The sequence below is a fragment of the Podarcis muralis genome, chromosome Z (assembly GCF_964188315.1).
Source record: "Podarcis muralis chromosome Z, rPodMur119.hap1.1, whole genome shotgun sequence".
In the NCBI taxonomy this organism is placed as follows: domain Eukaryota; kingdom Metazoa; phylum Chordata; class Lepidosauria; order Squamata; family Lacertidae; genus Podarcis; species Podarcis muralis.
In genome coordinates this window covers 3,059,316-3,068,998 of record NC_135673.1, presented here as the reverse complement: position 1 = coordinate 3,068,998, position 9,683 = coordinate 3,059,316, and the positions used below count along the sequence as shown (strand labels likewise).

The following is a 9,683-nucleotide window of genomic DNA, read 5'->3' as shown; positions in this document are numbered from 1 at the left end:
TAAGATTTTGATAAAATAAGGATTTGCATTTATTATCTCAGGATCATTTGCAACCAAATAAATTAACAAAACAATCACCTTTGGCTGAGTGGAAGGGCTTCCATTTTCGCAGCAAAAAGAAATACACAAAGGAAGAAACAGGATACAAATGGGAATCGCAATCAGGCTGTGTTGGGGAGCACCGCAATGATGGTTGTGGGGAGCGAGAGAGTTTACCTCTCAGGCAGCAGTGGTACTAACTGTGAGCCAGTGTGGTGTAGTGGTTAAGAGCGGTGGACTCGTAATCTGGTGAACCGGGTTCGCTTCCCCGCTCCTCCACATGCAGCTGCTGGGTGACCTTGGGCTAGTCACACTTCTCTGAAGTCTCTCAGCCCCACTCACCCCACAGAGTGTTTGTTGTGGGGGAGGAAGGGAAAGGAGAATGTTGGCCGCTTTGAGACTCCTTCGGGTAGTGATAAAGCGGGATATCAAATCCAAACTCTTCTTCTTCTAACACAGATATTCTCAGCAGTTGACCCTGTGGCTGCCATGTTACTTAACCACAGTGCACCAACAGGTCATCATTCCACGAGGTTGTGTGTGGGGACATGACATAGCAACTGCCGCAAAAAGTGGTAGGCCGTGGGAGATGCCACCTTTACGGCCTTCCACAATGCCCCAGAACAACCCCCTGTCCGGAACCCCGTAAGACAGCACCTGCCGGCGAGGGAAAGATGTTGTAGCAATTGGGACCACCATGGGCAGCAGCAAAAACAAGATTTAAGGTGGGAAAATGATATACGTGAAGAAGAGAACAAATGTAGCAAAATGAGGGAGCTTTCAACCACTGGACGGCAGCTAAGGAAACATGTTTCTTTGTTTTTAAAAACAAACGGCGACATGAACCTGTTCTTTGGTAGCAAAAAACCCCCCAAATTGGCATTAATAAAGTGAGACCCCCCTCACATTGCCCCCATTGAGGTTTATGTTGTCTGTACAGTGATCCTCATTTGGGGGGGGGGAAACAAAACTGAACGATTACGAAGGCAAGATTTAGACCGTCATTCAAAAATCTTTGTTTAAAAACACACACACGTTCTGACATTCTCAGTGACACTTCTGCATTTGCACCGGCTTTCCTGTAACCTCCTGGCCTCGGTGACGCCACCCCTCCCCCATTTACTGCTACCCTCCTGACCCCTTGGTGGTTCCAACTCTCCCTTCTTTGCACATCCAAGGAATACAACGACCATCTTGCCAACCTCTCTGATGTCACCGTGCCACTGTGGAGGGATCCTAGCTTGGCACGTATCTGTGTGCTGCTTCCACAAATGTTCCCAACATCAACAGAATTTCCTGAGAGCAAAAGATCGGCAACCAAATCAACAACCTGTTTGCAAAAGGCTCTTCCGACACCTGGTTCCTACAAGCCTTCCAAGGAATCTACAGAGAAGAGCTGAGAGAGCGTCACAGTTTAGTGAACTAAAATATTTTGGCAAAGTTTGCTCTCCTTCCTGCAGAGGACGAGAGTTGAAATGCTCAAACGGTTCTGCGACCGAAACAGTTCGTTGACCCCTGCCGGTGTGATTTGAGGAGGGCCGCGGAGTCATAAGTTACTTCTAACTTCACCATATTCTTTGGGCATCCAGGATAACTTGACATTTCTTATGGCGCTGGGGATGCCAATTTTATAATCCCAGCAGTACTCAGGGGATAACACCTTGGTTGGTTTGTTGAGGAGGTAATATTTGTTCAGGTGGCTTTCGTCATGCCACACCGCCTCAAAGTTGTGTTCCTTGTCCTCCTTGATGCCTTGATAGCATTGACGGGTGAGGTTCAGAACACGCAGTGGGGTCCCCCCAAATATTGCCCCATGGTAATAGTAGTCCCCTTCCCCATAGGGGATGTACGCAGCTGACTCAGGACGCCTCTCATAAGTGAACGCAGTATTGTCTGCATTGTAAAACCAAGCATGGAGCTGGGCCACAGACTCATCAAGGGTCTCCACCCCATAGTCACTCTGGAAGACCTGGTCAACATCCATGCAGAAGAGGAAGTCCACCTCGTGGCGGATGTGGCTCTCGATTAGGTCCCCAATCACCTTCATCCGCATCATGCTGATGTCTTGCCACCGGCTCTCCCTTTTCACCTGGAAGACTTTCAGCACCCGCAGGGGGCCCAGCTCAATAAGAGGCACTTTGGTGAGGTCGTCCACCATGATGTAGAAGATCACATTGTGCCCAGTCATGAAGAAAGCGTTTGCAGAAGTCAAGAAGTTCTTCAAGTATTTGTCTAGGTACCTGGGGAATGGAGAGGGACAAATGGAGACATGTGGGTTCTGGGCAGATCTCCTAACCCAGGGTCCCAGAAGCTGACTTTAAAGCAGGGTGAGGGTTCCAGTGCTCAACTTTGGACTGAGACCAACATTGCTTTTTACGATGTGAATCAGCACCCAATTAAGAGGAGAAGAAGAACCCTTGGTCACCTCCGTTGCCCTTCCTCTGGGCAAACCCACCAGAAGAACACCAGAAGAGTCTGCTGGATCTAGGCCAGCATTCTGTTCTCACAGTGGCCAACCAGATGACTCAATGAGAAACCCACATGCTTGATCCAAACACAAGAGCATTCTCTCTCCAACTCCCATCAAGGAATTAAGGAGCATTTACCACCTCTGACCTTAAGAGGCAGAGAATAGTCATTGTGGCTAGTAGCTTTTGCCAGCCTTCTCCTCCATGAATTTGTCTGATCTTCTTTTAAAGCCATTGGCCTGATCCAGTAGACTCTTCTTGTGGCGGGTTTGCCCAGAGGAAGGGCAACGGAGGTGACCAAGGGTCATTGTGACTCAGAATGTGACAAATACCTGAAAGACTGCCTCCTTTCTGACAGGCTCTCTTTGGTGCTACGATTGGCAGATAGGGCCCTCTTGGTTGCTACACCACCCTCATAAGCTCAGTGTGTGTGTGTTGCAGGCTAGGAATGGGTCTTCTCTGTGGCAGCCCCTACCCTGTGGAAACCTCTCCCCAGAGAGGAGTGCCTGGCACCTTCATTGCCCAGCTTCTAATGAATGCTGAAGATGCACATTTCAAGGGTAAGGAGGTGCAATTTTTAGAACCCGCCTTACAGCTGCAATCTTAAGTTATTTTGCACTTTTTGTGTGTTGTAATTGTTGAAACCTGCCCTGGGTCTTAAGGCAAAGGACGGGTAATAAATAAAATACGTGGCCGGACAATGGATGTTGCTTTGCACATCCAGCCAGGAAAAGTCTGGCAAGCAAGCAGCAGGCCCCAATCCTGATCCATACTTTACTTGTGAGCTAGTGCCACTGAACACAAGGAGACTTACTCAAGAGTAACGTGCATCAGATTGGGCTACAAGTGAACTTACCTCCCAATAGCGAAAACCGTCAGGCCAATGGTGACTTTCTGCTGCTTATAGTAGTTGTCCAAGACCGGTCTCCCGACTGTTCCATCCCAGATGATGGGCGCCGACCAAGGTGTCAGGGTGGGCATGTCCGTTCGTGCGCTGCAAGAAAGGAGAAAAAAGCATGGATGCCCCAAATGGTGGAAAGTATATATTAGGTGGGGGGTTTCACCCCCACACCACTGCCACCTGAGCGCCCTGACTTTATCATCATTAACAGAGTCGAGGTTGTATCCTGGTATCTTGAGCACAAATGCAATCAAAACAGCTAATGCACAGTATGCAAGGCAAGCCATTTAAGCTTGAATTTGCAAGGCGTAACAAATAAAAAAATGCAGCTAAGAGTCAATAGCAGAGCAAGCCAAGATGCTTTCGTTTTACAGTGCCTTTTAAAGGTTGCAGCAGGAGTAGAATAGCATGTTTGCCTGGCACCAAGGAGGGCAGCAGCAGCAACAGCAGCATCAGGAAAACCAGTCCGGGGAGAGTATTCCAGGGAAAGGCTGTAATTCAGTGACAGAGCACCTGCTTTGCATGCAGAAGGTCATGGGTTCAAGAGAGGGCATCACTAGGCAGGGTCAGCCTCTGAATTGGAAGGTATTTTGATTCTAGGGCCCTGACCTGGTTACCAGCTGACAGGCAGGTCCATCTAGCCAGGAGGCGTCATGGCTCCAGAATCCCCAAAGACCCTGAAGGAAAAAAGGATTTTTGCCAGCCACACGATAGCTCCCTTATAGATTGTGCATTGTTTTCAATTTTCTGGTTTTTAATTGATTTTGTCCGTTTGCATTCTATCTCAATGCAAGTTGCTTTGAGACCCTTCCCCGCCCCCCCCCCTTTGGGTATAATGTGATTAACAAACGTAACAAATAATAATAGTCTGTGCAAAGCTTTTGTTGTAATAAACGCGCTAGACCTCAAGTTTCTCTTTGTTGTGTGACAGACTGGTAGGAATGGATGCATCTCTTAGACTCAGTTTCTCATTTTTCCATTTTTACTTATGCCCCCAGTCTCAAATTCAGCTCCATTTCCACATCAATTTGCATTAAAAAATATAAGTAAAAAGTACATGAAATTTTGTAGATATCTCTGTGCAATTTTTTTTGGCAAACAATTCTCTGCAAAATGTTTTTGTACATGATTCTCACTAATATACACATCTGTGCACGTGGTTCTTAATAGATGCCTTTTGTACACCTTTTTGGCTGGAGAACTGCACTGGGGGGGGGGGAGCAGAACTACAGATTTCAAAGGATAGCTGCATTTTTATTTGTTTCTTGGCTCATGAAGCTGACATCTGTAGCATGCCTTAAAATGCATATACATTGAAACATATGCTGAACAGATTTCCTTCTCCTGCTCCATCCCTGTTCACAGGCTTGGAGCTCAGCTGGATCAAGAACAACACAAAACACTGTAAATTAATAAGCAACCACATGATGGAAAGTGTCTGGGTTTGCTAAAGTTAGTCAGTTTAGCCATCCAGACACCTAGACCTACATCCTGTCCTCGCAGTGGCCAACCGGGTCCGCCAATGGGAAGCCTGCAAACAGACCTTGAGGGCAATCATGTTTTCCTTGCTTTGGATTACCAGCAATTAGCATTCGAAGGCACCCTGCCTCCAACACTGGAGGTACAGGATGAGGCCATTGTGGCTAGCAGAATTTCAGTTGGCTAAGTAGGAACTGAAGTGCTTGTGGAGCATTTTCTGTTTGCTTGGAAGCATGCTAAATGGAACCAGATGTTGTGCAAATATTTTGGATTATTATTATTATTTTATAAAACAAAGCTGTTTCCCGGCTACACTTGCCTAAATTTAATTTTAGCAGGCTATTTCCAGCCTTGCTTGTTTTCCAGTGGAAGCATACAAGCACACACACACACAGAGAGAGAGAGAAGGGGGGGGGGAGAGAGAGAGAGACAGACACACACACACACACACACACACAGAGAGAGAGAGAGAGAGAGAGAGAGAGAGAGAGAGAGAGACAGAGACAGAGACAGAGACAGAGACAGAGACAGAGACAGAGAGAGACCCTGGCCAGCTCTAAACAAAAATGCTTTAAAGCTGGAATCTGAGCCAGCTTTCCTGAGTTCATGCTGGTTCTATGAACAAGAGAGCACATTTCTGGAACACCTGTGCCTAGGATAAAATGGTGCCAGTGGCTTTTTGTACATGGTGTCTATTTATTAACTAATACACTTACTATTAACGGGTGGCGCTGTGGGTAAAAGCCTCAGCGCCTAGGACTTGCCGATCGAAAGGTCGGCGGTTCGAATCCCCGCGGCGGGGTACGCTCCCGTTGTTCGGTCCCAGCGTCTGCCAACCTAGCAGTTCGAAAGCACTCCCGGGTGCAAGTAGATAAATAGGGACTGCTTACTGGCGGGAAGGTAAACGGCGTTCCGTGAGCGGCTCTGGCTCGCCAGAGCAGCGATGTCACGCTGGCCACGTGACCCGGAAGTGTCTCCGGACAGCGCTGGCCCCCGGCCTATAGAGTGAGATGGGCGCACAACCCTAGAGTCTGTCGAGACTGGCCCTTACGGGCAGGGGTACCTTTACCTTTACCTTTTACACTTTTTACACTTACTATCCCACTTATTTTGATCCCACCCGAAGAGCTAGGAGGAGTTCAAAGCTTGAGAAAAACGTAGCAATAACTCAGTGCTTTGGCATTTCATTCTTTCTCTGCTGAATGCTTTCTACTGGCATCCTTACTGTGAAATTTAATTTCTCCCAGGGCAGATGCAAATGGGCAGAGGCCCAGTTCTGTGCCCTTCTTGCCATGGCTGAAGGCAGGGTGTGATCTGTGCCGGCATCTCTTTGCTGACACTTAGACAGGAACACTCCTTCCACATATTCCAGAAGTTCTTTGGCCATTGACCAAAGATGGAAAATGGCTGCTTTTGAATCTGTGGCTCTGCTAGCTTTAGTTGTATTTTATCTGCCATATTTTACTGGACCATTAGCATATCGCCACTAAGCTATTGGCATGGATAGGTGTCCCTAGCTCTCTTCACTTGTAACCCACCTTATTAATGAACTGAGGCTGTGTTTTAAAACTGCACATTAAAGGTAGAACTCAGAGTTTACAAAGATGCACCAAGTGAAGCTCCTGGTCTGCAGGAAGAGGACTTCACAGCCACCAGCTGTTGGCTTTTTGGGGCGGGGTGGGGGGAGGACAAGAGTAGCTGCAATGATATGTTGCAGCACACAGCTGTTCCTGTTTAGAGTGCTAGCCAATCATGCCCCCTTCCAGGACACTCCTCACCAATACCCAGCCAATGTTCGATGCCCATTGATATGTGCTCAGTCTGCATTGGGCTTCATGGGGCAGGGCAGGGCAGGGGTCCTCCCTTCCTTATGTTCTCCACTTTAAATATTTTTCTATTTCTGCAAACTTTCGAGTTTCCCCTTGTGCATGGATGATGCTGTTTTGGCTACCTGCAAACTTCTCACTTGGAGAATGGGTTTGCTGCTGTGTTAGATGGACGGGAATAAGCAGCCACAAGTCAGTCATGCATACTGATTTCAATGGGTCTCCTCTGAGTGTTACTGGCACAGGATAATCTGTGAAGGAGAAATGTCCTGCCTGCCATCAGCTGTGATAACTAAGTGCAACCACCATAGCTAGTGGCAGTGTACTCTTGAGCACCAGGTGCCCGGAACAAACAACGGAAAAGCATGGTTCCTTAAGGAATGTTGCAGCCATCTTGGAGGTAATTTAGCCAACCACAGCCAAACCTTTGATCTAGTCCAGTAAAGCTCTTCTGCTGCTCTTAACTGACTGACCAAGTCAGTGTGATGCAGCAGCAGCATCAAAAGAGAAGGCAAGAGCAAGCTAATGCAATTCAAGACTACATCAGAAGAGGTCTAGTTTTCCAATCAAGGAAAGAACGGTAATAGTAACACTATTTTCTGCCTTGGTCTGACCACCCCTGGAGTCCTGTGTCCAGTTGTGGACACCAAAATTTAAGAACGGCATTGGAACAGACTCCCTTGGGAGGTTGCAGACTCTCTTTCATCGGAAGTTTTTAAGCAGCCATCTGTTGTGGATGTTTTAGCTGAGATTCCTGCATGGCAAGGGGTTAAACTAGATGATCCAACAAATAAATTCCCAGGACCAGACGGGATCCCTGGTGAACTTTTAAGGTACAATCCAGATTGGCGGGCCCTTCTATTAGCCTATTTATTCACTTTAATTGACAAACTTGGGGTACTACCAGATGTTTGGCTAAACTTCATCATCACTCCTATATTCAAAAAAGGTAACCCGAAGCTGCCTGAGAATTACTGTCTGATAACTGCCAACTTAGCAGTTTGAAAGCACGTCAAAGTGCAAGTAGATAAATAGGTAGCACTCCGGCGGGAAGGTAAATGGTGTTTCCATGTGCTGCTCTGTTTTCGCCAGAAGCTGCTTAGTCATGCTGGCCACATGACCTGGAAAAACTGTCTGCGGACAAACATCGGCTCCCTCGGCCAGTAAAGCGAGATGAGCGCAGCAACCCCAGAGTCGTCTGCGACTGGACTTAACTGTCAGGGGTCCTTTACCTTTACCTTTTAAGTCTTCTAACAATCCTTGGTAAGATGTATGCCTGACATTTGGAAAAGAAATTGAAGGACTGGATGACATCTAATAAGATCCTTGGGCCTGAACAAATAGGCTTCTGCCATGGCAAACCCACCACTGATCATTGCATAATCCTTTCACATCTCGCAGAAAAATGCATGGAAAATGGGAGGAAAGAACTTGACGTGGCCTTCCTAGAGTTAAAAGGAGCTTTTGACACAGTCCCCTGTGATCTACTTTGGTGCAAATTATATAAAATGGGAATTGACCAACGCCTGCTGTTTCTAATTCAAAAATTACACACCGCTACATTCTGTCACATCAAATGTAACCCCCAAGGCGAGTTGACAACAAGTATAAATATAACCAAAGGAGTAAAGCAAGGATGCGTCTTGTCGCCCCACTTATTCAATCTTTTTTTAAATGACCTGGCTCATCACTTTGAGGATGTAAATGGACATCCACGGACTTTAGGCCAACATAAAATAAAACTGCTTCTATATGCAGATGATACTACAATACTTTCTCAGACCCAGGTCGGTCTTAGAAGACTTCTAAGTTCGTTTTCTTCCTTCTGCCAGATCAACTCCCTGGGAATTAATTACGAAAAATCTAAAACCGTCAAACTGTCAAATGGAGGCTAGATAATCACCCCATTGACCAGGTAAAATCCTGTAAATACCTAGGGATATTCTATCAGCCAAATGGACAACACACAGACACCAAATGATCGCCCAAGCAAAATGCACCACATCTGCGATTCTTCACTTTTTCTTCCTCAGAGGCAACCATATGGTCTCTGCTATAAAAATTCTTAATGCCAAAGTTATTGTACGGTATTCCAATTTGGATACAAGCATTTAACAGAGAAGTTGAACAAATTCAAGTGACTTTTCTTCGTAAGATCCTTGGTGCCCCTAAATGCATAAGCTACTTAACCTTATGTGTTGAAACTGGTCAACATCTGATGGAAACCATTGCATGGCTTACTACAATCAAGGCCTGGCTGAAAGTCCACTTTAGAACAACATCTAAATCCTTTTTAATCTCGACGATTGAAAGCCATATTGCATCTGGATGGCATAGAGCAATTCAAGATAAAATCTGTAGTTTGGGCATTGCTCTTGAGAGCCTTGAAGCATGTGATGAAAATTACATATTCCACACAATCAAACAGCGGCTCTACGACCACGAAAGACAGCGTTTGTTACCTCATACTCCGAGATCCTGTTCTCTGCAGGCCTTAGGGATCACAACACACTACGGGACCTGTGCCAAATATCTAAAGGACCTATTACTCCCTTCCTATCGAAGAGTCTTTATGCTTGTGAGACTAAATGCCTTCCCCTCTGCAGTGACCACAGGTAGATTCTCACATATTCCATATCAAGCCCATCTGTGTGCCTGCAACCAAGGAGGACCCGATTCAATCTCTTGGCTTGCTCTTTACACAGTAGACCTCGCCAACTGATGCTAGCCTAAAACTCTGAAAAGAAGTAAATTGAGGTCTCTCCTGGCAGATCGGGACAAAGATATTACTGTTTTAGTAGCTTCCTTTTTAGCCTCAATTTTACCTGAAAGGGTTCCCAACAAACCATCCTTTTGGGAAACAGAGAGGGCGAAGCAGAATACCTAAGTGCACACAATCACAATGTGATGTTATGATCCTCGCAGCTTCACCCTTGCCCCTTTTAATTATCCCAGTGACCTGAAATGTTT

General features: G+C 46.3%; 1 protein-coding gene across 3 annotated transcripts in view; it reads right to left on the bottom strand.

The window, feature by feature from the left end:
• GLT6D1 (glycosyltransferase 6 domain containing 1) overlaps nt 1–9,683 on the bottom strand; it is a 52,457-nt gene continuing 42,774 nt past the window's right edge. For all 3 annotated transcript variants that reach the window (XM_028715438.2, XM_077922216.1, XM_028715437.2), the window contains exons 7-8: nt 3,364–3,501; nt 1–2,279 (exon numbers count right to left, since the gene is read on the bottom strand). In XM_028715438.2, the coding sequence (XP_028571271.1) occupies nt 1,586–2,279; nt 3,364–3,501 (832 nt within the window). In that variant the 3' untranslated portion in view covers nt 1–1,585. The remainder of the gene's footprint in view (nt 2,280–3,363; nt 3,502–9,683) is intronic.